The 22,066-nt window shown below is 51.5% G+C and overlaps 2 protein-coding genes and 2 non-coding genes across 4 annotated transcripts; 3 read left to right on the plus strand and 1 right to left on the minus strand.

The window, feature by feature from the left end:
* The first annotated feature begins 1,233 nt into the window (after nucleotides 1–1,233).
* On the plus strand, nucleotides 1,234–1,322 carry TRNAY-GUA (transfer RNA tyrosine (anticodon GUA)). Its single transcript is given in 2 exon segments — nucleotides 1,234–1,270; nucleotides 1,287–1,322. It is a non-coding gene; the product is annotated as a tRNA-Tyr (tRNA).
* A 349-nt stretch (nucleotides 1,323–1,671) lies between these two features.
* TRNAA-AGC (transfer RNA alanine (anticodon AGC)) lies at nucleotides 1,672–1,744 on the plus strand. The gene has a single exon. It is a non-coding gene; the product is annotated as a tRNA-Ala (tRNA).
* Nucleotides 1,745–2,178: 434 nt separating this feature from the next.
* Nucleotides 2,179–19,499, plus strand: AGBL5 (AGBL carboxypeptidase 5). Its single transcript, XM_068981240.1, has 15 exons — nucleotides 2,179–2,254; nucleotides 3,309–3,569; nucleotides 3,807–3,978; nucleotides 4,218–4,381; nucleotides 5,069–5,246; nucleotides 5,512–5,690; nucleotides 6,100–6,556; nucleotides 7,035–7,204; nucleotides 7,524–7,659; nucleotides 8,351–8,553; nucleotides 9,172–9,386; nucleotides 16,620–16,772; nucleotides 17,859–17,971; nucleotides 18,815–18,945; nucleotides 19,260–19,499. Exons 2-15 carry the CDS (start codon nucleotides 3,355–3,357, stop codon nucleotides 19,429–19,431), a joined length of 2,658 nt encoding a protein of 885 aa, XP_068837341.1. The 5' UTR covers nucleotides 2,179–2,254; nucleotides 3,309–3,354; the 3' UTR covers nucleotides 19,432–19,499.
* Nucleotides 19,500–19,688: 189 nt separating this feature from the next.
* OST4 (oligosaccharyltransferase complex subunit 4, non-catalytic) lies at nucleotides 19,689–20,951 on the minus strand. Its single transcript, XM_068981817.1, has 3 exons — nucleotides 20,808–20,951; nucleotides 20,542–20,679; nucleotides 19,689–19,889 (listed from the first exon to the last, which is right to left on the minus strand). Exons 1-2 carry the CDS (start codon nucleotides 20,906–20,908, stop codon nucleotides 20,565–20,567), a joined length of 216 nt encoding a protein of 71 aa, XP_068837918.1. The 5' UTR covers nucleotides 20,909–20,951; the 3' UTR covers nucleotides 19,689–19,889; nucleotides 20,542–20,564.
* Between the last annotated feature and the right edge of the window lie 1,115 nt (nucleotides 20,952–22,066).

Raw genomic sequence — 22,066 nt, forward strand, 5'->3', positions numbered from 1 at the left:
GATGTTGAAGCTGAAACTCCAATCCTTTGGCCACCTGATGCGAAGAGCTGACTCATTGGAAAAGACCCTGATGCTGGGAAAGTTTGCGAGCAGGAGGAGAAGGGAATGACAGAGGATGAGGTGGTTGGACGGCATCACCGACTCAATGGACATGGGTTTGGGTGGACTCCGGGAGTTGGTGATGGACAGGGAGCCCTGGCGTGCTGCGGTTCATGGGGTCGCAGAGTCGGACACGACTGAGCGACTGAACTGAACTGAGCTGAGGGACCCCACAAAATGTCGGAGTCGCCAGGGGCTTGAAACCCTCGTCTGACCTGGATTCGCCCGGGGAGACTGTGACCCGGGGTAGCTCAGGCGGTGGTCGCAGAGCAGGCAGTGGAGATCGGTCTCCCCGCACACCCACCCCGCCACACAGAAAGCCGAGCCGCACACAGGAAATGGGTTCTAGTTGCGTTTCTTTGTTTTAAAACCACGGGAGCTTCTGGTGGGCAAAGGATTGTGGGCTGGCACGCCAGGCCCCTGGAAGGAGACGCAGGTGTGAGGCCCGCAGGGGCGAGGGTCTAGGGGAGGCAAGCTGCCCGACTTCCCGCCCGGCTCCGGGCCGCGTCGGGCGTCGCTAAGCCCTCGGCGTCCCGCGCCGTCCGCCCCTGGGCCGCCCCGCTCGCCTCCAGCAGCTCCGTGGTTTGTATCTTTCTTGGTCATAGGAGGAAGGGATCCCGACAAACATGGGTTAATTGACTGAATGAATGTCCTTCCTATCAGGAGGAAAGTAGGACTACGTTGGCGACCGCGGAGACAGCGGAGGGAAACGAGGAGCGGAAATAGCGAACGTAAGCCTTCGGCTTTGCAAACCCCGCAGGCGCCTGGCGAGAGTAGAGCAAGTGGGCATGCTGGCCAGGCTGGAGAAATCAGAAGTCAGGGTCGTGGGCCGGGTTTCTAAGCGTCCGCAGTACTGTAGAAGCCACCGCGGGTGGAGTGTCGGGGGCTATCGTTTTGTAAAAAGCACGGAAACGGAAGGGACCTGTGTGGTCCGTGTTTCCTTGGTCCCGGTTGGAAAGCGGGTCCTTTGGCAGTCTTTTGCTCGCATTTCTGCCTCCAGGTTCCTCTGTTCTGTGCAGCCTGGAAGAGCTTCTTTAGAAGGTGGGCGCTAGGCCTCCTCAAAGCTTTTGAGACCCTGGAGTGTGGCCTTGGTAAGTATTAGAGGGACAGCAGCAGCCACTATTAACAGCGGGGCCTTCGATAGCTCAGTTGGTAGAGCGGAGGACTGTAGTGAGTGAGCTGTGGCAATCCTTAGGTCGCTGGTTCGATTCCGGCTCGAAGGACTTCGTAAGATCTTTTTAACCTTCTCTTCCTCGTAAGAGAAAAGCTTATCTAGAAACCCACTGAGTTTGCGCACTGCCGGTGTTCCTTGAAAGATATATGCGGTAAACACTCGAGGTACGGTTATGCTGTCTTGTGGGTTACATGCAGAGGACTGCTAATCTGTGCTTTTAAATAAGGTTTATTATTGCTTATGTGTAATTACTATATGCCTGCTTTTAAAAATCCTGTCCGCGGTCCCACTGCACTCGGTGCTAAGCCAAATGAATTTCCCCAACCACGGCGGGTCCACTGGTCAGCGGACACTGCAGAACAACCTGTAAGGCAAAAGGAAAGCAGCCAAAAGCAGCTGGGGGATTAGCTCAAATGGTAGAGCGCTCGCTTAGCATGCGAGAGGTAGCGGGATCGATGCCCGCATCCTCCAATCGGTTTTTGCCCCGTGCATTGGAAGACTTCCCCAACCGCGAGTGGCTGAAACTTGTGGGTGTTTTGTAATACACAAAGGAGTACGGTAGGCAATGACCAGCTTCACACGCGGTCCTTTTTATTTTGCAGGTGAGTCTTTTCCAGGGTCCTTTTTGATCACTGCCTTTTTCTCCTCCCGGTAGCAAAGGCCGTTAACCGTCTTCCGAGAAGACGCAGGTGGAAGCCCCCAGCCGCGCCTGCGGGTCGAGCCCGCAAACACCGGCTCAGGTACCCGCTAAACGTGCGAGGGAACCCCGGTGTGCTGACCAATGGCAGCGCGCCTTACTGGGCGGGTAGCCAGCTGTGCCCGCGGCCAATAGGCGTGAGACTTCTTGTTTCCTGGCAGAGCGGGGTCCCGGCACCGCGGCGCTCGGGTTTTGTTTGGGTCCTGGGTGGAGGGCCCGGGTGCCGGGGCCCAGGTGGCGCCTCGCTAGCGGGAGAGGGAGCGGGATCACCGGCCCGGAGAGAGGTGAGGGGCTCTGCGTGGAGTGCGGGTCCCGGCCCCGCCCCCTTCTCAGCCCTCGGCGGCCCGCAGCCCCTCTGGAAGCCCACCCGGCTGGGCCACCCCGCCCCTCGCTCAGGCTGGTCCCGCCCCGCCCCCACTCCCGTGGCCTCACCTACGCCCTGCCTTGTTAGCCTCCCTCGAGTGTGAGTCCGCCCCTACCCATCCCAAGCCAACGAGCCGGGGCAAGCTCGGTCCTGGTGTGAGGGTCCTTCGGAGTCGTGGGTCGAGAAGCCATCCCCCGTCCCCAAGTAGGTCTCTATGGGCCACTTTTGTTTAGAGATGCTCAGAATACCGATTACTGACCCACAACTACCAGGTTATCTTTTTCAGGGGCCTCGGTGCTTAGGGGGCGGTATGGAACACCCTTAGGGGGATTAAGCTGCAGTCTCCATGTGAGCAGGTGGCTTCTGCCCAGTTAACTTTGGCTTGGCAAAGGCCACATGTCTAGTTTTCTTTCATAATTAATAGGCATGGGGTAAAAAAAAAAAAAAAAGAACCAGCCCTTCCAGGGCTCGGCGCAGCAGAAAAATGCCGGGTCAGTACTTGTGAAAGCAGAGGAGTGGAGAGAGAGAGCTGTCAATCTCAAGTTGGAAACTTGGTTCTTTCCCTTCTGCTCTTAACTGGAGGTACAGAGTGGCCCATCTTTCAAGCTGGCGTTATTTTGTAGTTGGTGTATCATGGCTAGATTTGGGCAGTTGGACCTCTCTACTCTCATCTTACGACTGCAAAGAAGCTTAGAGTCTAGTGTTTCTCGACATACTTAAGTCATTGAGTATTTCATTTTGGAATAGCCACACTGTGGTAAAATAGGGTCCTTTGAAGTCAGTTATAATCCTTAGTGTGGGGACAGAATATTGCTTATTCTTGGCCTTTGCTGGAGGGCCACATGTTCCTTTTTTAAAGGGGAAGAGAGCCTCTTCTTATGGTACTCCCTTGGAGGAGCTCTCATTTACCCAGCGATACCCAAAGAACACGTTTTCATTTTTCTTCCCTCCTGCCTACCCCACATTTTCCCCAGCTCTCAGGGCCTGAGTGGTGCAGGAGGATGCTTTCCCAGCCCCACCATGGAGCTGCGCTGTGGGGGATTGCTGTTCAGTTCTCGCTTTGATTCAGGGAACCTAGCCCATGTGGAGAAGGTGGAATCTGTGTCTAATGATGGGGAAGGAGTAGCGGGTGGGGCATCAGCCTCCACCAGCAGCATTGCTTCTTCTCCTGACTATGAATTCAATGTGTGGACCCGACCAGACTGTGCTGAAACGGAATTTGAGAATGGGAACAGGTAAGAAAGTAATGGAGGGTGGAAGAAGGAAGAGAGGCGGGCCCTGCGTCTTCTGTTAGCCCTTTGAGAGTTCGTGCCAGCACACCACCCTTCTTCTCCCACCCCATCCCCCTCATTCTCTACCCAGTAGCCCTTTCCCAGTTTGGCTTGCTCCAGTCCCCCACCCCCACCCCCCCACATAGCCCCTCTCCAACCCTCCTGTGCAGAATGATATGTCTCTCCTACTCTGGCCCTCAGGTCGTGGTTCTACTTCAGCGTCCGAGGAGGAACTCCAGGGAAACTCATCAAGATCAATATCATGAACATGAACAAGCAAAGCAAGCTGTATTCCCAGGGCATGGCTCCTTTTGTGCGTACGCTGCCCACTCGGCCGCGCTGGGAACGCATTCGAGACCGGCCCACCTTTGAGGTAAATTTTCCATGAGGAGGAAAGACAGACTTGGGTCCCTCTGGTGCCAGCTGGAGTCCATGATAAGCCCCTGCCTCAGGAAGCCCAGAAGGAGCTGGTTGTCACGGCGTGTTGCAGAGGGAAGAGTGTTGGTAAAAGTGATGAGGGTGTGAGGTCAGCTCCTGGTGGTCGACCCAGTAGGCTCTTAGTTCTGACACCAATGGCGTGTTGCCCCTCCCTCTTCCTCCTCTGCTCCTCAGATGACAGAGACACAGTTTGTGTTATCCTTCATTCACCGTTTCGTAGAAGGCCGTGGGGCTACCACCTTCTTCGCCTTCTGCTACCCGTTCTCCTACAGTGACTGCCAGGATTTGCTAAGCCAGCTAGACCAGCGCTTTCTGGAGAACAGCCCTACCCACAGCAGGTGCCAACCCCATTCTTTTCCTGTCACGTAGTCCTGGACGGCAGAGCACCTCTGGTACTCCTGGAGCTTGCCCTCAGAGCCCTGACCCCAAACCTCTGTACAGCATGTGGGACTTCGGGTACCCCTGACAGATGTTTCTGTGTGACCTTGACCTTGGCATCCCACCATTCACTCATCACCTGCCTACTTCAAGTCTCTTAATATCCCAGCTCCCATCAGTCACCCAGAATTTAGCCAGCATTGCCACTGCGCAGCACACATTTGTTTTTTCCTGCCCCAAGAGAGGCCACCTCTATGTGTCTATGCAAAGTAGTCTACCTTAGGGCACCATAAACTGGGGAATAGAACTTTAACTTCATCCTGTCCTGTTCCCTGCATTCTGACAATGTAGCTGCTGCTAAGTTGCTTCAGTCATGTCTGACTGTGCGACCCCATAGACGGCAGCCCACCAGGCTCCCCTGTCCCTGGGATCCTCCAGGCAAGAATACTGGAGTGGGTTGCCATTTTCTTCTCCACTGACAATTTAGACCCAACCCAAATCCTCAGGCTCATTTAACACTGTGAGGGACTAGAAGGCCCCAAAGGTTATGGTGAAGGACCAGATCCTACAAATCCTGGGCTGGTGACCATGCCCACTGGTTGGTAGGACTTCAGGGACTTCTGGTTTCATGACTTTCACATCTACAGCCCCCTGGATACCATCTATTACCACCGGGAGACCCTCTGCTATTCTCTGGATGGACTTCGTGTAGATCTACTGACGATCAGTTCCCGCCATGGGCTTCGAGAAGATCGAGAGCCCCGTCTAGAGCAGCTATTTCCTGATGCCAGCACCCCCCGACCATTCCGTTTCACAGGCAAGAGAGTGAGTAGAAATAGCATAAAGGTAGTACCCTGGCCTTGGCCCAGCCGCAGGCACTGCTGGTAGGTTGAGGCCATATTATCCCTTGGCCGCGTAGACACGACCTCAGCCTGCGTTCTGAGGCAGGTGTGACAGCTCCTATTCCAGTTGCATACTCAACCAGCTGGAAACCCAGTGGCTGTTTCCACCTCATCCCACTGCCATCCCCACATGGTTACCCTGGTATATAGAGCAAATGACCTAATAACTGCTCTCCTCTTCACCTCAGATATTCTTCTTAAGCAGTAGGGTACACCCCGGGGAGACTCCATCTAGTTTTGTCTTCAACGGTTTTCTGGACTTCATTCTTCGACCTGACGACCCCCGGGCCCAAACCCTACGTCGCCTGTTTGTCTTTAAGCTGATTCCCATGTTGAATCCTGATGGGGTCGTCAGGGGTCACTACCGGTAAGAGGCGTGCCCAGCCACGTGGATTGATCCCAGTCCCCTTATAACCTGAATCTCAGTGGCAGCTGTTAGCCTCGTATGTAGTGTCTGTGTTCCCAGTCCTCTTGCACCCTAACACAGGCAAGTCCCTGTGATCATCCAGTGAGCCGAGAACAAATAGGATCCCATCCAGTGGCACTTTCTAGGGGAGTAAAGCCAGCATATCCATAGGTGCATCTGGGTAGAGGGAGCTGTCTTTTAGCTTTCTGTAGGAGGGATAACAGCTGACCAGGGAGAGGGCCAGCATCAGTTCTGTCTTTCCTGTTGCAGCTTCAGCCTCTCGTTTCATAAGTCAGTTTCCTTTCCATCTGCCACGTGTCTCCTTCACTGCAGCCCTCAAGCCCCTGCTTTGGTCCTTGTCTCCCTGCAGCACAGACTCGCGTGGAGTGAATCTGAACCGTCAGTACCTGAAGCCTGATGCAGTCCTGCACCCGGCCATCTATGGGGCTAAAGCTGTGCTTCTCTACCACCACGTACATTCCCGGCTGAACTCCCAGAGTCCCTCTGAGCAGCAGCACAGTTCCCATCTCCCTCCTGATGCTCCCCTCTCTGACCCTGAGAAAGCTGACAGTCTCCAAAACAGAGCTCACCTTGGGCGCTTGTCCAGCGGGGATAAACCTGAGGCGTGGACACAGACTGAAGCAGCCGAGCAGAAGCCCAACAGCGTGTGGATTACGCCACAGGAGTCAGCTGAGGTGGAACAGCCGGCCCCCGATGCCATCCCCCCCAGAGAGAGTGGTGTTGCTTACTACGTGGACCTGCACGGACATGCTTCCAAAAGGGGCTGCTTCATGTATGGAAACAGCTTTAGTGACGAGAACACCCAGGTGGGAATCTGCAGAATGTCATGTGAGTGTGGGGAGTGTTACAAGTCAGGAGATGAAGTTCAGGCTATGAACAGAGGAAAGAGGGCCTTCTGGCAGGAAGGCCTGGGGCTGACAAGAGGCAGCTTATTCTGAGCGAACTCCAGGGGCCAAGAAGGGGCAGCACCTTGTGTTACATCATGACCTCTGAAAGGTCAAGCAACTAGCATCATAGTTTTTCTAGAGTTTCGAACACCAGGGGAGAAGGAGAATTTTATATTATCAGAGAGAAGGGCTTAAAAAGAGGTAGCCTTCCCAATACCTAGAAATATTGTCAAACGTTCAGTGAGGATGTAAGCAATGCTGACTACTGCTGAGGGTTCTGAAGGTGTCTGTCTGCTGTGTGAAGGCACATGACCCCACACTAGGCATCTCTTCCTTGCCCCATCCTTTCTTTCTCTCTGTCTCTCCGTCTGAGTTGCCTTTTTCCTCACCCAAACAGGTGGAAAATATGCTGTATCCAAAGCTCATCTCCTTGAACTCAGCCCACTTTGACTTCCAGGGCTGCAATTTCTCAGAGAAGAACATGTATGCCCGAGACCGCAGAGATGGCCAGTCTAAAGAGGGAAGCGGCCGGGTTGCAATCTACAAAGCCTCAGGGATAATCCACAGGTTGGGTGGAAACTGAGATACAGTGGATGAAATAGCTGCCCAAAGAAAACAATAACCCAGTGTAGGGCGTGTGAGGGGCAGGGGATGGATGAAGTCTTTCCAGAGGACAGATTCACAACTATGTGGTTGTCTTTAGTCTGGGACACTACCTTTTGGGGGACCTTTCTTCTGTGATGAAGTGCCAGGGTCAGTTGCTAGTTGCTGGGGATCAGCCCTTTCTATTTGTGCACTCTACCCCAGCTGATTATCTCGTAGACCGCCTAGTTTGTCGCCCATGGTTCTGTCCAGATTCTGTCTGATAAAGGTCTCCGTGTCTTAGCTACACACTTGAATGCAACTACAACACTGGACGCTCAGTAAACAGCATCCCTGCCGCCTGCCATGACAACGGGCGTGCCAGCCCCCCTCCCCCGCCGGCCTTCCCTTCCAGATACACTGTGGAACTGTTTGAGCAGGTACGAATGCAGGGGATGAGTGGGGAAAGGGAAACCTCAAAGTCTGGAAAGGCCTTCACCTCTGCCACCTGACTCTCAGGTCCTCTGAGGCAAGGCTCACCACTGTCGCCGTCTCACCTCTCAACCATGGTGGCGGTTTTCCTCAGTTAATAGGCACCAGGCCTCTGACTGTAAAGGTATCGGGATGAATGGGCACTACTCTGACCCCCAGCCCTGCCGTAGAGACTCTCCTAGCACAGCTGAGTCACATTCTTTGCCTGTGAGCTTATCTTCCCCCTTCTATTGGATTAGTTCCCTCGTGAGTTCAAAGCACCCCCTCTACAGAGGTCCTGATGATCCCGGTGTCCTGGGGCACATGAGAGGAACAGAAACAACTGTGGGTTATAGGAGAGATCCCAGTGCCTTCTCCTGCTGGTGGAACTCCTCCCTGGGGCCATCCCGAAAGCCCACCTGCTCCTGCTCATAATGGATGAGGGCCCCAGATGGGCAGCAATTTAGGGGACAGCCCTAAATCCACTTTGCAGTAAACAGCCTGAGCACCACAGTTGACACAGTCATTGAGCAAATGTGAGGCCGGCCTCTCCTTCCCTTCCAGTGGGCTGTGCATCCCAAGCCAACACAGCACCCATATATGGAAAAAGCTTCCTGGGTTGGAAGACCAAGACACTGAGCCAAATTGGACTCCCCACAGGTGGGACGAGCTATGGCCATTGCAGCTCTGGACATGGCGGAGTGCAACCCATGGCCCCGGATCGTGCTGTCAGAGCACAGCAGCCTAACAAATCTCCGGGCCTGGATGCTGAAACATGTGCGCAGCAGCCGAGGCCTGAGCACCACTGTGAACATGAGCGTCAGCAAGAAGAGAGGCTCTCGAACCCCACCCAGAAGTAACAAGTAAGATAAGCAGCGAGGAGGGAGGGGCTGGGGCACTGGAACAGGGCTCTAGAGCAAAGAGTTCCAAGGAATTTGTGTGATTCTCAACTTCCAAAAGAACCATGTGGTGAATGTTTCCAGGGTGAATTCAGATTAGGAAGGTTAGTGCATTTTTCGGAATGGGATCCTCTTCCCATTTATGTAGCACTACATACTTCCAAGATGTCGGAAAAGCAGGTTAGGGGATTCGCTGCTCCAGAGCTCAAAATCAAGTAGAACTAGGGTGAGGGTCCCCAGGGGTGGGTCTCACCTTCCTGTAGTTGTGAATGTCTGAGGGGCCAGGGCAGCACCAGGGTGACAATGGGGACCTCACTGGGAGTTAAAGCTGCCCAGGGCTAGCCCACATGGCTCTTAGTATATTCTCAGCAGGAACGTGCACGTGTGAACAGGGGCCCCCAGGCAGCTTGAGATGCCCCACGTTAGATTCTTTATCCATGGACACAGATTCCTCCCTGCCACCTCAGAATGAGTCCCTGAGACTTTTCACCACAGAGGTGACCCTGTACTGAGCATCAGACCAGGGAAGACAATGCAAGACAACCTCCTGGCCCAGGATTAACTGGTGTCTGCTTCTTACAGTGGACTGCCTGTTTCCTGCTCTGAAAACACCTTGAGCCGCGCACGAAGTTTTAGTACTGGCACAAGTGCTGGTGGCAGCAGCAGCAGCCAGCAAAATTCTCCACAGATGAAGAACTCCCCCAGCTTTCCTTTTCATGGCAGCCGGCCTGCGGGGCTGCCAGGCCTGGGCTCTAGCACCCAAAAGGTCAGCCACCGGGTGCTGGGCCCTGTCAGAGGTAAGCTAGTCTGGGAGCCCCTGCAACACGTGTTTGGTTGTTTGGGGCATTGCTGGGGGAAGTGAGAGCTTGAAGATGCACACCCAGCCTGGGACCAAGGGGTGAATCAATAAAATTAGTTTGTAGCAGAATCTGCAGCCTCTTCTGCGACCTTGGTGTTCCCTGCAGCACAAGCTCCAGACGGTACTGTGTGGTAGAGACGGGAGTCCGGGGTCTTGGGTTTCAGCAATGCTGGGAGGCAGGAAGTGCCCAAGGAAGAATCACTGGCCAGAGCAGGGTCACGCTGAGACATGGAGCCTCCACGTCAAGGACAGGGCTGGTCTGTCTTGGGAGCAGGAAGGATAAGGAGGTTTCCTCACAGTCAGTCACAGCACCATGCAGAGATCCTACCCAGGGTCTCTATGGCTGAACTTGTTCCTGGCTTCAGAGCCTGTTCAGAAAGTGTTGGAAGGATGCTAGCTTTTCCAAAGAAACATGGAACTACTACAGACAGCTTCTGTACTAGGCTCACAATCCAGCCCCTTCCAGCAGTAGCCACAGTCCCTCAACTGTGCCCCTAGGTTTGGCCATTAAGATCCTGCTTGACCAGAAACAGGTGGGCCTTTAAGGAAAAAGAAGAGGAAGGGACTTCAGAGTTGTTCCTTGGGAGTGACCTGGACTGGAGTAGGGCGACTGTTACAGTGCTATTCCTGGAAATAACACTAGATCAGAAATCAACATTGTATGTGGATTCTGGGCTACAGCAGACTGGCCAGAGTATAGAGGTTTATACACTAAAAACTGAGCTTTGCTGGTCTTCAAGCTGCACTTGTCCTTGTCAGCACTTCACAGCTGCTCAGCTTGCAACAAAGCTTTTGGTGCAGAGCAGAAACATGCCCTGGCGTCATTGGCTGTGGAAATGACCGCTAATTAGAGCAGCCACAGGAGAGAGAGCAGTGGTCCTCAGCAGCTTTGAGCAATAAGATGTTGTCCCTGGCAGACCCCATAGTTACCTTCTGCTTAGGTTCCAAGCCCCACTCAAGAGAGTCTGTCTTCATTGAGAAAGGACACTTTTGTACACTGTTTGAGTATTAAAGCAGTAATAATGCCTTATATTTAAATAGCGTTAAACAGTGAACAAAATAGTACCGCATATTTATTTCATTTAATCCTTACAAGCACCTTGAAGATAGGTGGTATTTCCATTTTTCTAATGAGGAAGCTGAGGGTGCTGAAGGTTCACTGGTCCAAGGTTGCACAGCTATTAAGTGGTAGTTATTCAAACTTAGGTCTTGCCTTCTGGCATACTTGAGTTTCCTATCTTAAATCTGGATACTTTTTCTTCTTTTAATTTCTTTTCCTCTTAACTCATAGAAGGAATATGAACCCTAAATCTTCTTCCCTGACTACAAAAGGGAAACAGTAAAGAGCCTTTTCTAGGTCATCACTGGAGGATTCTAGGCAGTTTTTAGTCAATATTTTATTAACATCTTCCCTACTCCACCCCCTCACCCCCACCCCAATGTAAAGTGCTGTATTAAGCTCCTTGAGTGAGAAACCTATGCTGTTTCTTTGTTACTTTCCCCAAATAACTAATAGAAAATAGGCACAGTCAGTACAAAGTAATTGCTGATGGACTGACTCAAAACTTCCTAAGGGACACAGGGCTGTAAACACAGCAGAAAAGTGCACTGTAAGCAAGTGGGGAGCCACTGTTGTAGATAAACACAAGAGTAATCACCCAAAGGATGATCAGTTGAGAAGTGGTTTTGAGGAATGGGTGTGGTTTATGATTTAATAAGAACACTCCAGAGATGAGAGTGATAGCCAGGACCTCTATGTGTAGAGAGGACAACAAGCAGGCACACTAGCTGATTCGAAGAGCAAACCCTTCCCTGTGGAAATCAGGAAGAAAGGTGGGAGGAAGAAGCTGAAATGTCTTGAAAACAAAAGATTATGTGTTAACAAAGACAATATGGCAGTGACTGTTTCTCATGATGGGAACAAAAGATCTGCTTAAGCAAGCTGTCTGTGAACTGTTTATATAGAAATCTAGCAGGGATGGGAGATGGGGTCCTTTGCAGTAGTTTATACATGAGATGACGAGTGCCTGTACCAGGGTCTATGAAGGTATATAACAGAAACAAATGGAGGGATTCAGTGGTGGTGGAAGAGAAAGACTTAAGAGAGCTTCATGGTTACAAGCTAAAGGAGTATGTCATGATGACATTAAGACATTGTCTGAAGAAGAGTGCTGTTTATCTATTTTAGACCTGCTTGGATATCACGAGCTACCTATATGGAGATGTCCTACAGGAAGAAAAAGGATTCTCTAGTGGCTCAGCTGGTAAAGAATCTGCCCACAATGGGGGTTCAATCCCTGGGTTTGAAAGATCCCCTGGAGAGGGGAATGGCTACCCACTGCAGTATTCTGATGTGCAGAATTCCATGGACTATGTAGTCCATGGGGTCACAAAGAGTCAGACACAGTTGAGTCTTTCACAGGCAGAAAAAGGGCCAAAATGCAGAAAGGTGATATCAGGGTTGTATCTAAGAGTCTTCCACATACAGGTGCAGGTGAAACCAAGTGAGAAGCTATATTCCCCCAGGTAAATTAGCACCACCAGCAGCAAATGAGCTTAGAAGCAGAAAGAGAGCTGGTTTGAGAATCAGGACACCCTATGGACTTGCATAAATATTTGTAGGAACAAGAAACTATCTCTGAAGAGGTCAGGAAGATTCCTAATAATGCCAGACAGGAATACTGTAAGGAGCTGAAAGAGCAGACCCAGGGATCTTGACTCCTGTGTTCTCCTGAGGATTTGCTGTTGCTCCAGTTTTTGCCACTTCCATCTCAAAGGCCCTGATAAGACTCCAGGATGGGAGACTAGCCTTGGCGTGGGATAGGGACCTCTGATGCATACTGTGGTACTGGACTTGGCATCTCCAGCTCACACTGGGAAAACTTCTTCATTTTGTCCTGTGCTGTAGCTCTGTGACAGCTCCTGGTTCTACACACCTGGCTCTGGGCCCTCGCCACATCTCGGCATCCTTTGTCTTCCAAGATAAGAAAACCATGACCCTCATCTCTATGGAGATCTAACTAAAAAGCATCTGTAAATACACCTTCCAAATCCCCAAACTGGGATTGCTGAAGGTTGTTTTTTTTACTTATGAACTTATTTTTAAGAAAATTCCCACTAATACATAAAAAATATCCCATGTAACTGTAGGTTAGTTAATGGCAGTCCTTTATTGGCTAGAACAGAACATGAGGTTGGGCTATCTAGAAAACGATTTAGGTATCCCAGCCAGCAGCTTAAGGCAGGGCCTCAGGGAACTAACTAGTCTGGTTGGGCCTGTCCTCAGAGGCTGGGGAATGACATTTTAGAAGCCCCAAAGTAGCCAACTTGGGGTGAATAGAAATGTTGCGGGGGCAGGAAGCTGAAAGAGCCTGAGTAGGCCTTGCCTCCCAACACCCCCCTGGCTATAGTGCCAGATCACTGGGGAATAGCTAATGTCATTGCTGAAGTGGGCAGTTTAGGGGTGTGAAAACAAAGGCAGACAGTTCAGAGGACCTGCTGGGTAGAGGGTGGAGAATAAACAAGCTCCTCCTCCTGTTGGCTATGCATTCATGAAAACAAGGCCGGGCGTGGGGCTGGGGGTGGAGAGAGACACCAGCGAGTTGCCTAGGACACATGACTGAAGAAGGCACTTGCTCTCAGGATCAGGCAAGGACCTGGAGCTCCCTAAACTGCACCCGAGGCGCTCCCTTTCCGGCCTACACAGCAGGCTACTGGTGTAAAGACCAGGCAGGGGCTTAAGAGTAAAGCAGGGAGCCTTCAGCCATCAGCCTATCACGGCCACTCTAATCCATCCCAGCTCTGGCACTTAAAGCTGAGATTACCAGAACTCTTTCCTGGCCTCTGTGATGCCTTGTCTCAGCTGGTTGGCAGCTTCTGGTGGAGCACCTCAAGGCCAATGAGTAGTAGAGGTTCCTTTGAGAAGTGAGTCAAAGGACATAGGAAGCCTCCAGGCCTCTAGCTCCATTACCACTTTTACCTTTTCCCATGAAAACAAAAGTTTCATGTTAAATAGCCATATGCCCTTAGATTAAAACTTACCTGATGGCAGGAAATGTTTCCTAACACATCTGTTTATTCCCTTATCACCTAGCAACACGCTTGGCACTTATTAAATGACTTCCAAATATTTGTTGAACAAATAAAAGGCAAGAAGCTGGGAGGTGAATGGAGGCTTGCCTGCCTATCCACCCCTCAAAGGGCATTAATCAGGTCTGTGATAGTCCTAGGGATCCAGTGAGACCTGAGTGCTTCTTGGAGGGACAGTTCTAAAGATGTCTGGGGAAAGTGGGGATGGTACTCTAGGCAAAGGGTACACAACTGCTCCAGAATTGTGAGCCCTCAGAATATCCATTCTGACTCAAACGGTGGTGAGATGCAGTCTAGCTCTGCGTCTTGGGCCTCTGCCCAGGACTGACCTGCCACTCCCAGATGGAACCTTGGGGCTGATGACCATGCTGCACCCTCTCAGAACTGGTCACAGATGCACAGCTGGTCCCATCACCACCTGCGCTCTGCCTTAAGCTGCCGTTTCTATAGTTTAGAACCAAGAAGAGTTGGAGCTCCTCCTTTTAACTTTTCACAATGAGACTTGGATAAGCCTGGATGACACCAGGGCCCAGAAGTCAAAACATGAGAAGCTGGGCTGTGTGCTTTTGCTGCCAAATTTACAAGCAGGCCCCGCCACATCTTAAGACAGGCTTTTAAGTGATGATGTGCTACCTTTAAATGCCTCCCATTTTTCAGATCAGGCCTCTCTCCTAAACCAAACTTGTTTCCTATCCTGAAACTCTCTTTAGTGGCAGGATTCCAGGGATATATCCTTAATATCTTTCCCTTGATCCTTACATTTCACTTGGCATTTTTTATATCATTTGCTCATTTTGCTTTGTATCTTGAGTGTCACTTAGCTCCTTACTGGAACCTACAAACGTCCCAGAGGCCTTCACTCTCTTGCTTGCACTCTTTTATCCTTTATTGGGGTAGGGTGAAGCTTCATCCCCTAACATGGTTCCAGCATCCTTCTGTGTCAGATCATCTATTTCTTGGTGTTTCTCCCTCTGTCATAAAGTTCATTATCTGAAGTGACCCAAGTGCACTGCCACTTGACATCATCTTGACATCCCTGTTTTAACTGAAGCCATTACCAAGATCTAGGCTGTGCAGCATCTCTCGAGTCTTTGGAGGTGGATAATGTTTCAAGTAATTTAACTGTGGCCATGAGTCCCTGACTTCAGTTGTTTTGTTGGCATCGCTGTGCCAACTCTTACTAGCTCCTAAGGTTTGGTTGTTTTTGACTCCTGTCTGTGGTCTTATACTCTAATTGGTACCCAGCATCTCAGCAACCTCCTCAAAGCTAGAGTAGCTTCCTTCTGAGATCGCTCCCTTTCTTCTTGTCCTTTTTCATACAAGCATCAGTTTTTTAAAATTTGGTTTGGGAATGTTCTTGAAGTACCCTTGTCACTGCTAGTGTAGTTAGACAAGATAAAACTCCTGTTACCTACTTCCTACTTTTTACATGAGGCTTTTTACACGTAACACATGTTGCTTTATCAGAAATCAGCTGGCATCCTATAACCAGCATCAAATTCAGCTCCACAGAAGTTAATGGCTCATTTGGTTTGAGAACATTTGGTACCTGCTGTCCCCCTATGATGAGGAGGGACCTGCCATGCCTGAGCACCTCCCTGCCCCTTCTCATCACCATCCACCCAACTGGGACCCCACCTTTCAGAATCTGTAGCAGTGAGGCTCTAGCCACAAAGAAGGGACCAAGAGAGCTGCCCTTTCAGAGTATAACCATATGCCCTTAGACAGGGATTGAGTCAGCTCATGGTCTGCAGTGAGTGTCTGCTATCCAGGCAAACAAAATGTTTAAGGTCTTTGTTTTTCCAGGCAGTACTTTACAGGCCCTGAGATATAGTGTTCGAAACATAGTGTTGGAAAAGACCAGGTCCCTACCCTCAAGAAACTCAAAGTTTCTATTAGAATATTAGCTAACATTTATTGAGTGTTTACTATGTGCCAGGCACTGTTATAAGTACTTTACATATACTAACATTTAGTTAAGGAGACAGAAACCATAAACAGTTACTTGCTGAGGGAACAAAGAAAAATTAAAGAAAAGAGAACAGTTAATTTTACTATTAATGGTCAGGGAGGCTTTCAAAGAGGTGACATTTGAGATGGAACATATAAGATGTCCAGAGTTCACTGGAAGAAGAAACAGGCATTGCAGAGGAAGAGCATAGCCAGTAGCCACAGAAGCTATAGCAGAGGAGCAAGTCAGCATCCTACTGAGGGTGTGTAAACTGGACCCACAGTAGGTGGGGCTTTGAATGCCATGTTCAAACGTTTGAACTTTATCCTGTAAAAGACCTTTAGCATCTCCCCACTGTCTGAGTCAAAATGATTTTTGATCAGGTTTGTATTTTAGAATAATAATTTCTGGCACCTGTGTGAAGGATGAATTATAAAAGGGAATAGACTCAAGCTAGGGAGGCCAGTGGAGAATATTTTTTTAAAAGCCTGGATGAGAGATAAAGATTGTATCTGGACACTGGTAATGGCAAAGGTGAATAAAGAGGGAATTCAAGAGAAGGCAGTGGGTGAACTGTCCAGTTTTGGGTTAAATACAAATCTAAATGTGAAGGAGTCGAAAGATGAAACAAAAGTTTCTAGCAGATTTTTCACCAAGATACGGAGAAGGAAAGGAAGCAAGGGGTCATGAGACACTGCTAGGTAGAAACAACCAGTAGACAGAACTGCAGCTCAGGAAAAAAGGGCGAGAGGGAGACTTAGTTTTGACCACAAAGAGCAGGCGAGAAGGATAAAATGGTGAGGGATACTGGCATTTAGGGACAGGACAAGTAGTTGAAGAGGGGCATTTAGAGGGAGGAGAAAAAGCCAAGCTCAGTAACTTAAGAAGGAACTGGTGTGAGTAGGCTACTTAGCTACAGAGGTAAAGCAGGATGAGGGCTGGATGAACAAGGAGAGCTGCAGTAAGTGATGAGGTCTTTCTACCCATCTTAGATTTACTTCAGAACAGGGATGCTGGTATGATAACAAGCTGGAAAACAGGCATCTGCTGACAAGGGAAAGCCAGTGGGGCGGTGGAGTGACAATACCTCATTTATTTGCCCTTTTATCTGCTTGTGTCCCTTCTACTCAGAGCCCCGAAGCCAGGACAGGAGACAGCAGCAGCAGCCAGTGACCCATCGCCCTACTTCAAGCAGCCTGGCCCCATCCCCAACTCCTGCTAGTTCTAACCTAGCCTCTTCACACATGGGCTCCTGCCTACTGCCCAACTCACTCAGCATATCAGGTCTGTACTCACTGCCACTGAAATCTGGGTTGGTCAACCTCCTTCCTTCTCTACATCCCAGGGTGTAGGCCAGAGTCCTGACTAGGCTTGAAGAAACCCCTCCAGCTCTGCTGACATATGACCTGCACCTTCTTCTTGACTTCCTGTTATGCAGGCCACTCCAGACCAGGGCCGTCAGTTATCCTCCTGGATTATCCTAAATCCCTAAACTAATATCCATGCCCTTGTACAGGAAGCTGGAATTTTATGAATGTCTTTGTATAATAAAATAAGCTACCACTTACTGAGCATTTACTATGTGCCAGGCACTGCTCTAAGGACATTATCTCATTTAATCTTATTTTTACAGTTGAACCTGAGGACTTTTCCTACCTGCTGTTTATTCACACTCCCTGACTCCAGGAGCTGGGCAACATTAGACGAAACTGAAGAATGAAAACAGCATAGGCCTTTTCACCCATCATCACCACACATGTTATGGGATCGTGTCATTCACATAGAGAGCCTAGACCATCTCCTTTCCTTTTAGGTTCTAGACCCAGCCATGTAAGGGACTGGATGGGAATGATTTCTAAGACTCCAGTCTGACATCTTCTGCCTCCCTCAGAGCCTGCTACTCCCAACCTGTTAACTCTCTTCGGTGGGTAGCCCTGAATCCACTGGTCTTGGTGCTGCTTGATCCGTAAATGCTTACACACACAACTGGGATAACACTAACAAATTCAAAGCAGTTCAGCTTGAGTGGGTTCTGAGTCAAGCTCCAAGTTGCCATTCCACCCCTTGGACCAGACTAGAGCATGCAGTGCTTCTGAACGAGGGGCAGTTTTGCACAACAGTGGACATTTGCCAATGTCTGGAGAAATTTTTTGGTTGTTACAGTGAGGAGGAGGCAGGAGAAGAAATGCCATCTGCTGAGTCGAGGCCAGAGATGCTGCTAAACATCCTGAAACACACAAGGCAGCCCCCCACAACAAAGAATAATCCAGTCCAAAATGTCAACAGTGCCAGCATTGAGAAACCCGGATGGAAAGGAAGTTACCTCTTCTCCATGGCCCTGTCCTGATCCCAGTTTCCTTTGTTCCCTAGGGAGCAGCTGCTCATTCCTGTCTTCAGGAGACAAGACAGAGGCCGTCATGGTGATTGGGAAAGGTCTGCTGGGGGCTGGACCTCGGATCCCCTGTATTAGGACCCGACTACAGGTAACATTTTGGGGTCTTCCCCAGCCCCCAGCTAACAACTCTTGGCAGAGCCCAGCAAGGCGCTATTCACCTGGGGAGCGGGAGGGAAAATGCCCAGCACTGCTTTACATCCTTGCCCCAGAACCACAGCAGAGAGCTGCTCTGATGCCTGAATGCCTGTCTGTCAAGTGCCTCCCATCCCCTTCAGCCAGGTCTCTTGCTTGCTTCCAGTCCCAGCATCCCTGCCAGACATACCCTCACCTCAGCCTGCTAGCTTTGGCTTTGCCTGCCCCTGCCCTTAGCTTCTCCTCTCTTTCTGCCCAGACCTGCCCGAGGAGACTACCCGCCAGGAGGGGTCCCGGATTCCCCAGGTAACACTCTGGTTGCTGCTCCTAGGACCAGCTGTGCCACCCGCCCCGATTCAGTCCAGATCCCCATACTAGGCTGACTGAAGTTGGGTACAGGCAGAAGCTGCCTGGATGGGTGAAGCTTAAGCTGCTCTGGCAGCGGCTGAAGCAGTGAAGGCTCTGAAGCAGACCTACTAATACTCCAACATCTTTCCACATCGTGCTTTTCTACTCCTCCAGATCTTGGCTGTGGTATAGCCATGAAGGATAAATGCTGGGTCCTTTTGCCTCCCCTAGTTAAGTAAAGCTTGGACTGTATAATCATAGACTGAACCCGAGTTTTTTAGCTATTATCCTGCCTGACCCTCTCAGCTAGGCATAGTGCCCAAGAACTCAAGGTCCTAGTACCCATGCTGACCCCTATACTACACTCGTACACGTGGAAACTAGAAGGAAACCTAGAAGCAAGAATGTCCATGGAAGAATCCAGCCTCTTAGCCTCCCCCTGTCCACACAGGCTAGGCCCAGGTTGGCCCAGGGCTCACCGCCGACTCGCAGAGGGATGAGAGGCTCTTCGGGCCCCACATCCCCTATCCCCCAGACCAAGAAGAACAGTGAGCCGGAGCTGGGACCCCGCTGCACACCACGGTGAGCACCAGTGTCCAGCCCCTCATTCCACCTCTTACTCCCATTTCTGCCATTCAGGACCATTTTCTTCCTCCCCTTCTCCCTTTGACCCCTTAAAGACTAAATGTACCTCCATTAAGAATCCAGTCGCTGACTTTTTTTCCATCATGCTCTCAGTCTTCACTCCAGCAGACAAGAGAACAACTTCCAGTCAGGGCCTCAGGCACCCCTATCAGACCACCCCATCTTGTCTGTCTCATGTCCCAGCCCCTGGCTAAAAGACCAGAAGAAGGGCTGAGTTTTCAACCCTGATTCCTCTCTTTTCTCTGTTGCAGGCTGCCTCAGGCCGGGCCCCCGCGGCCCCGCTCCGCCCCCGCCTTTTCTCCTATTTCCTGTAGTCTGTCTGGCTCCCAGTCTCGGATTTGTTATAGTGGGGGACCCTTGGGCCAAACCGAGGTTTGTTTTGTCCCTAAATCTCCCCCATTCACTGTTTCTCCCCGGGTCTGATGCCTTCAAGCCCAGGATATGACCCCACAATGGGGAACACAGTGACAAATGTGCTAGTCCCCTTTTTCAGCTGCTGATTCCATGTGACAACTCTATGTAACTTCTTAGAACACCCAACACACTGTTCTGAGACATTGCAAAGCATCACCTTGAGACAGGACAAAGCAGGGACCTGCCACCCCTTCCCTCCCTCCACAGCACAAGATTTTGGGACCACAAATATATATATATTTTTTTATATTAGGGGGAGGGAGTAGAAAAGAAAGTAGCCCCTATACTGGGCCCTATTCAGTGGCAGCTTCTTGTTCCATAGGGTTAAGGAAGACTTTGAGGAAATAAAAGTTGTTTGGAAAAATCCAGGTGGAGTTGCTTTGTATGCTGTGATGGGTAGAAGGGATGAAGTGAAGTGTGAAGGCCCCTCACACCCTCCATCTTGCCTCAGACTATGTCCTGGAACCCTAGAAAAGAGGGGGAAAGACCTGAGGTAAGGAAAATGCTGCAGCTTTCCTCTGGGGCTATCCTTCAGAATCAACTCCCATCCAGCCTGTTCCCCCTTACAGTTCTCACCCACTGTTACAGGTTGGTTTACAAGCCCTTCATACAACCTCCCCCTATCCCACTCTTATCTATGACTTAGGTCTATAGTAGCCACCCCCTACATAAGCGCCCTGTGCCCCTGAAATAGAATTCTCTATTTCTGCAACCCCCCCCCCCATAAAAAAATTATGCCTTAAGACCTAACAACCTTGGAAAAGTAAGGACTATTTTAAGTGAAGAGCCCAAATCCTCATACTTGGATGGCATCCTCATTACCTTTATTCCTTAGGGTGCCAGTACTTCCTTGCACCCATACTATCAACTTGGAAATCGGGAACGACATGAAGATGGGGACTGAATGGGTTGACGGTACCCACTCCGTTCTAGCAAGGAGCAGTTTAAGGGGGAAGGGGGCTGGGCACTCGCTACTTTGTGCGGATAAAGGGGCCCATTTCTGGACTGTATCACGCTTGGCCCAACACGTTCCGATTTGAAGTCTGGAACCCTGCAGGCCCTGGCGCGGCCTTCCCGCTCACTCTCCAGGGGCTAGGCGCTACAGCCCCGGACCGTTACCTGGGGCAGAAAAAGCGCCACTCTCATTCCTGCTTCTTGGGATTGTTGACAGCCACGTAGTGATAGAGAACGACAAGCAGGAAGAGCGACACGCCCAGCATGTTGGCGAAGATGGCGAGCTGCACGTCCGTGATCATGCTGAGGAGAAGAGGAGGGCCTGAGCCGCGGGCCAGCGCACTCCTCGCCCAAACCAGGACCCGTCCTTGGCCCCCGCCCTGGTCCAGTCACCGCCTATGGGTCGGGGATCGAGCCTGCCTGCCTCTTACCTGATCAGCAGGGCTCGGCTCCGACGCGGTCTGGGGACTAGCTTGAGGTAGTAAACCTGGGCCGGAAGTCTGCAGCGCCAATTCGGCTCCAAACCAGGCATTTCCGGGTATGAGGCTCGGCCGGTAAGGCTCTCTAGCCTCAGCGTCTCGCCTGCTCCCGCGGCGCTCTCGCGAGGGGCGGGGTCTTGGGTCGGGCCGAAGAGGGAGGGGCTGTCGTGTGGGTCGCGGGGCGGACGCACACTCCAGACGCCGCGCGGCGCAGCTGATTGCAGCTGGCGCTTCCCGGAACGAGGTTAGCGGCCCTAGGGCAACCTCGCTGGAGCTAAGGAGTGGGCTAGAGTGAGGGTGCGGCGGCCGGGCCGGGCAAGGAGCTCGGCTTGAGCCTAGACGGTTTCCCTCCCCACCCCACCCCCGCCACTCTCCTGTCCCGGGCCCCCTCGCTGCTGCCCATCCTTCGCTTCCCGGCCCGGCCAGGTGCTTCCTTTGCGCCCTGCCCTCAGGGCCCCCTCCCTGGCCCGGGCGGCGGGGAGAGGGATGAGAGGCAGTGTAGAATGGGGACTGGAGTGGGGCGGCCGGGTCCCTCTCCTTGGCGCGCCAGCCTTTCTGCCCCACACACGCCAAAAAGAACGATCCTGCCTGTGATCTGACCGGTGCCTCCCTTAGTCGGACTCCCTCCCTCCATCCCACCCCAAGAGGTGGGCGTCGGAAATGGGGCGGACCCTCCTGCAATCAAAACCCAAGCCGTGGGACTTGGGCCAAGTGGGAAATCACCCCCCGGATGTCAGGGAGGGGGGAAAGGAGGAAGGGCTGGGAGCGGCAAAAGGGGTCGTGTGGGTGGCAAGCAGAGTGGGCCTCCGAGGAGAAAAAAAGATGACAGTGGGTAGAAGTCCGAGGGTCTCTCCTGAGGGGAGAGGCAGCCCGGGGCTTTACAACCCTCTGCCCAGCCCAAACCTACTCCCCCTCACTTCTTGCTTTCCCTCAGCTTCACCATAAAAGGGAACGGCACTAAGCCAGGCTGGGGCCGGGGGCTGGGCTGTTGCTCTGGAGCTGTCAGGGGTAATGGAAGCCAGTTGCTTTGCGGTAGAGGGGGGCCAGGGCTCAGGGGACGCCTCTGGTTCTCTGAGCCAAAGAAAACTACAGGAGCTGCTATGGGGCTGGAATAGCTGGGTGAGGGGGCTGACTGCTCCCTGTGTGCACAGTGAGCGAAGGGTGCACTCACTAGCCGGGAGTGGGCTTCCCTGACTTGTGACCATCAGCAG

The sequence above is a fragment of the Capricornis sumatraensis genome, chromosome 1, assembly GCF_032405125.1.
Source record: "Capricornis sumatraensis isolate serow.1 chromosome 1, serow.2, whole genome shotgun sequence".
Lineage (NCBI taxonomy): Eukaryota > Metazoa > Chordata > Mammalia > Artiodactyla > Bovidae > Capricornis > Capricornis sumatraensis.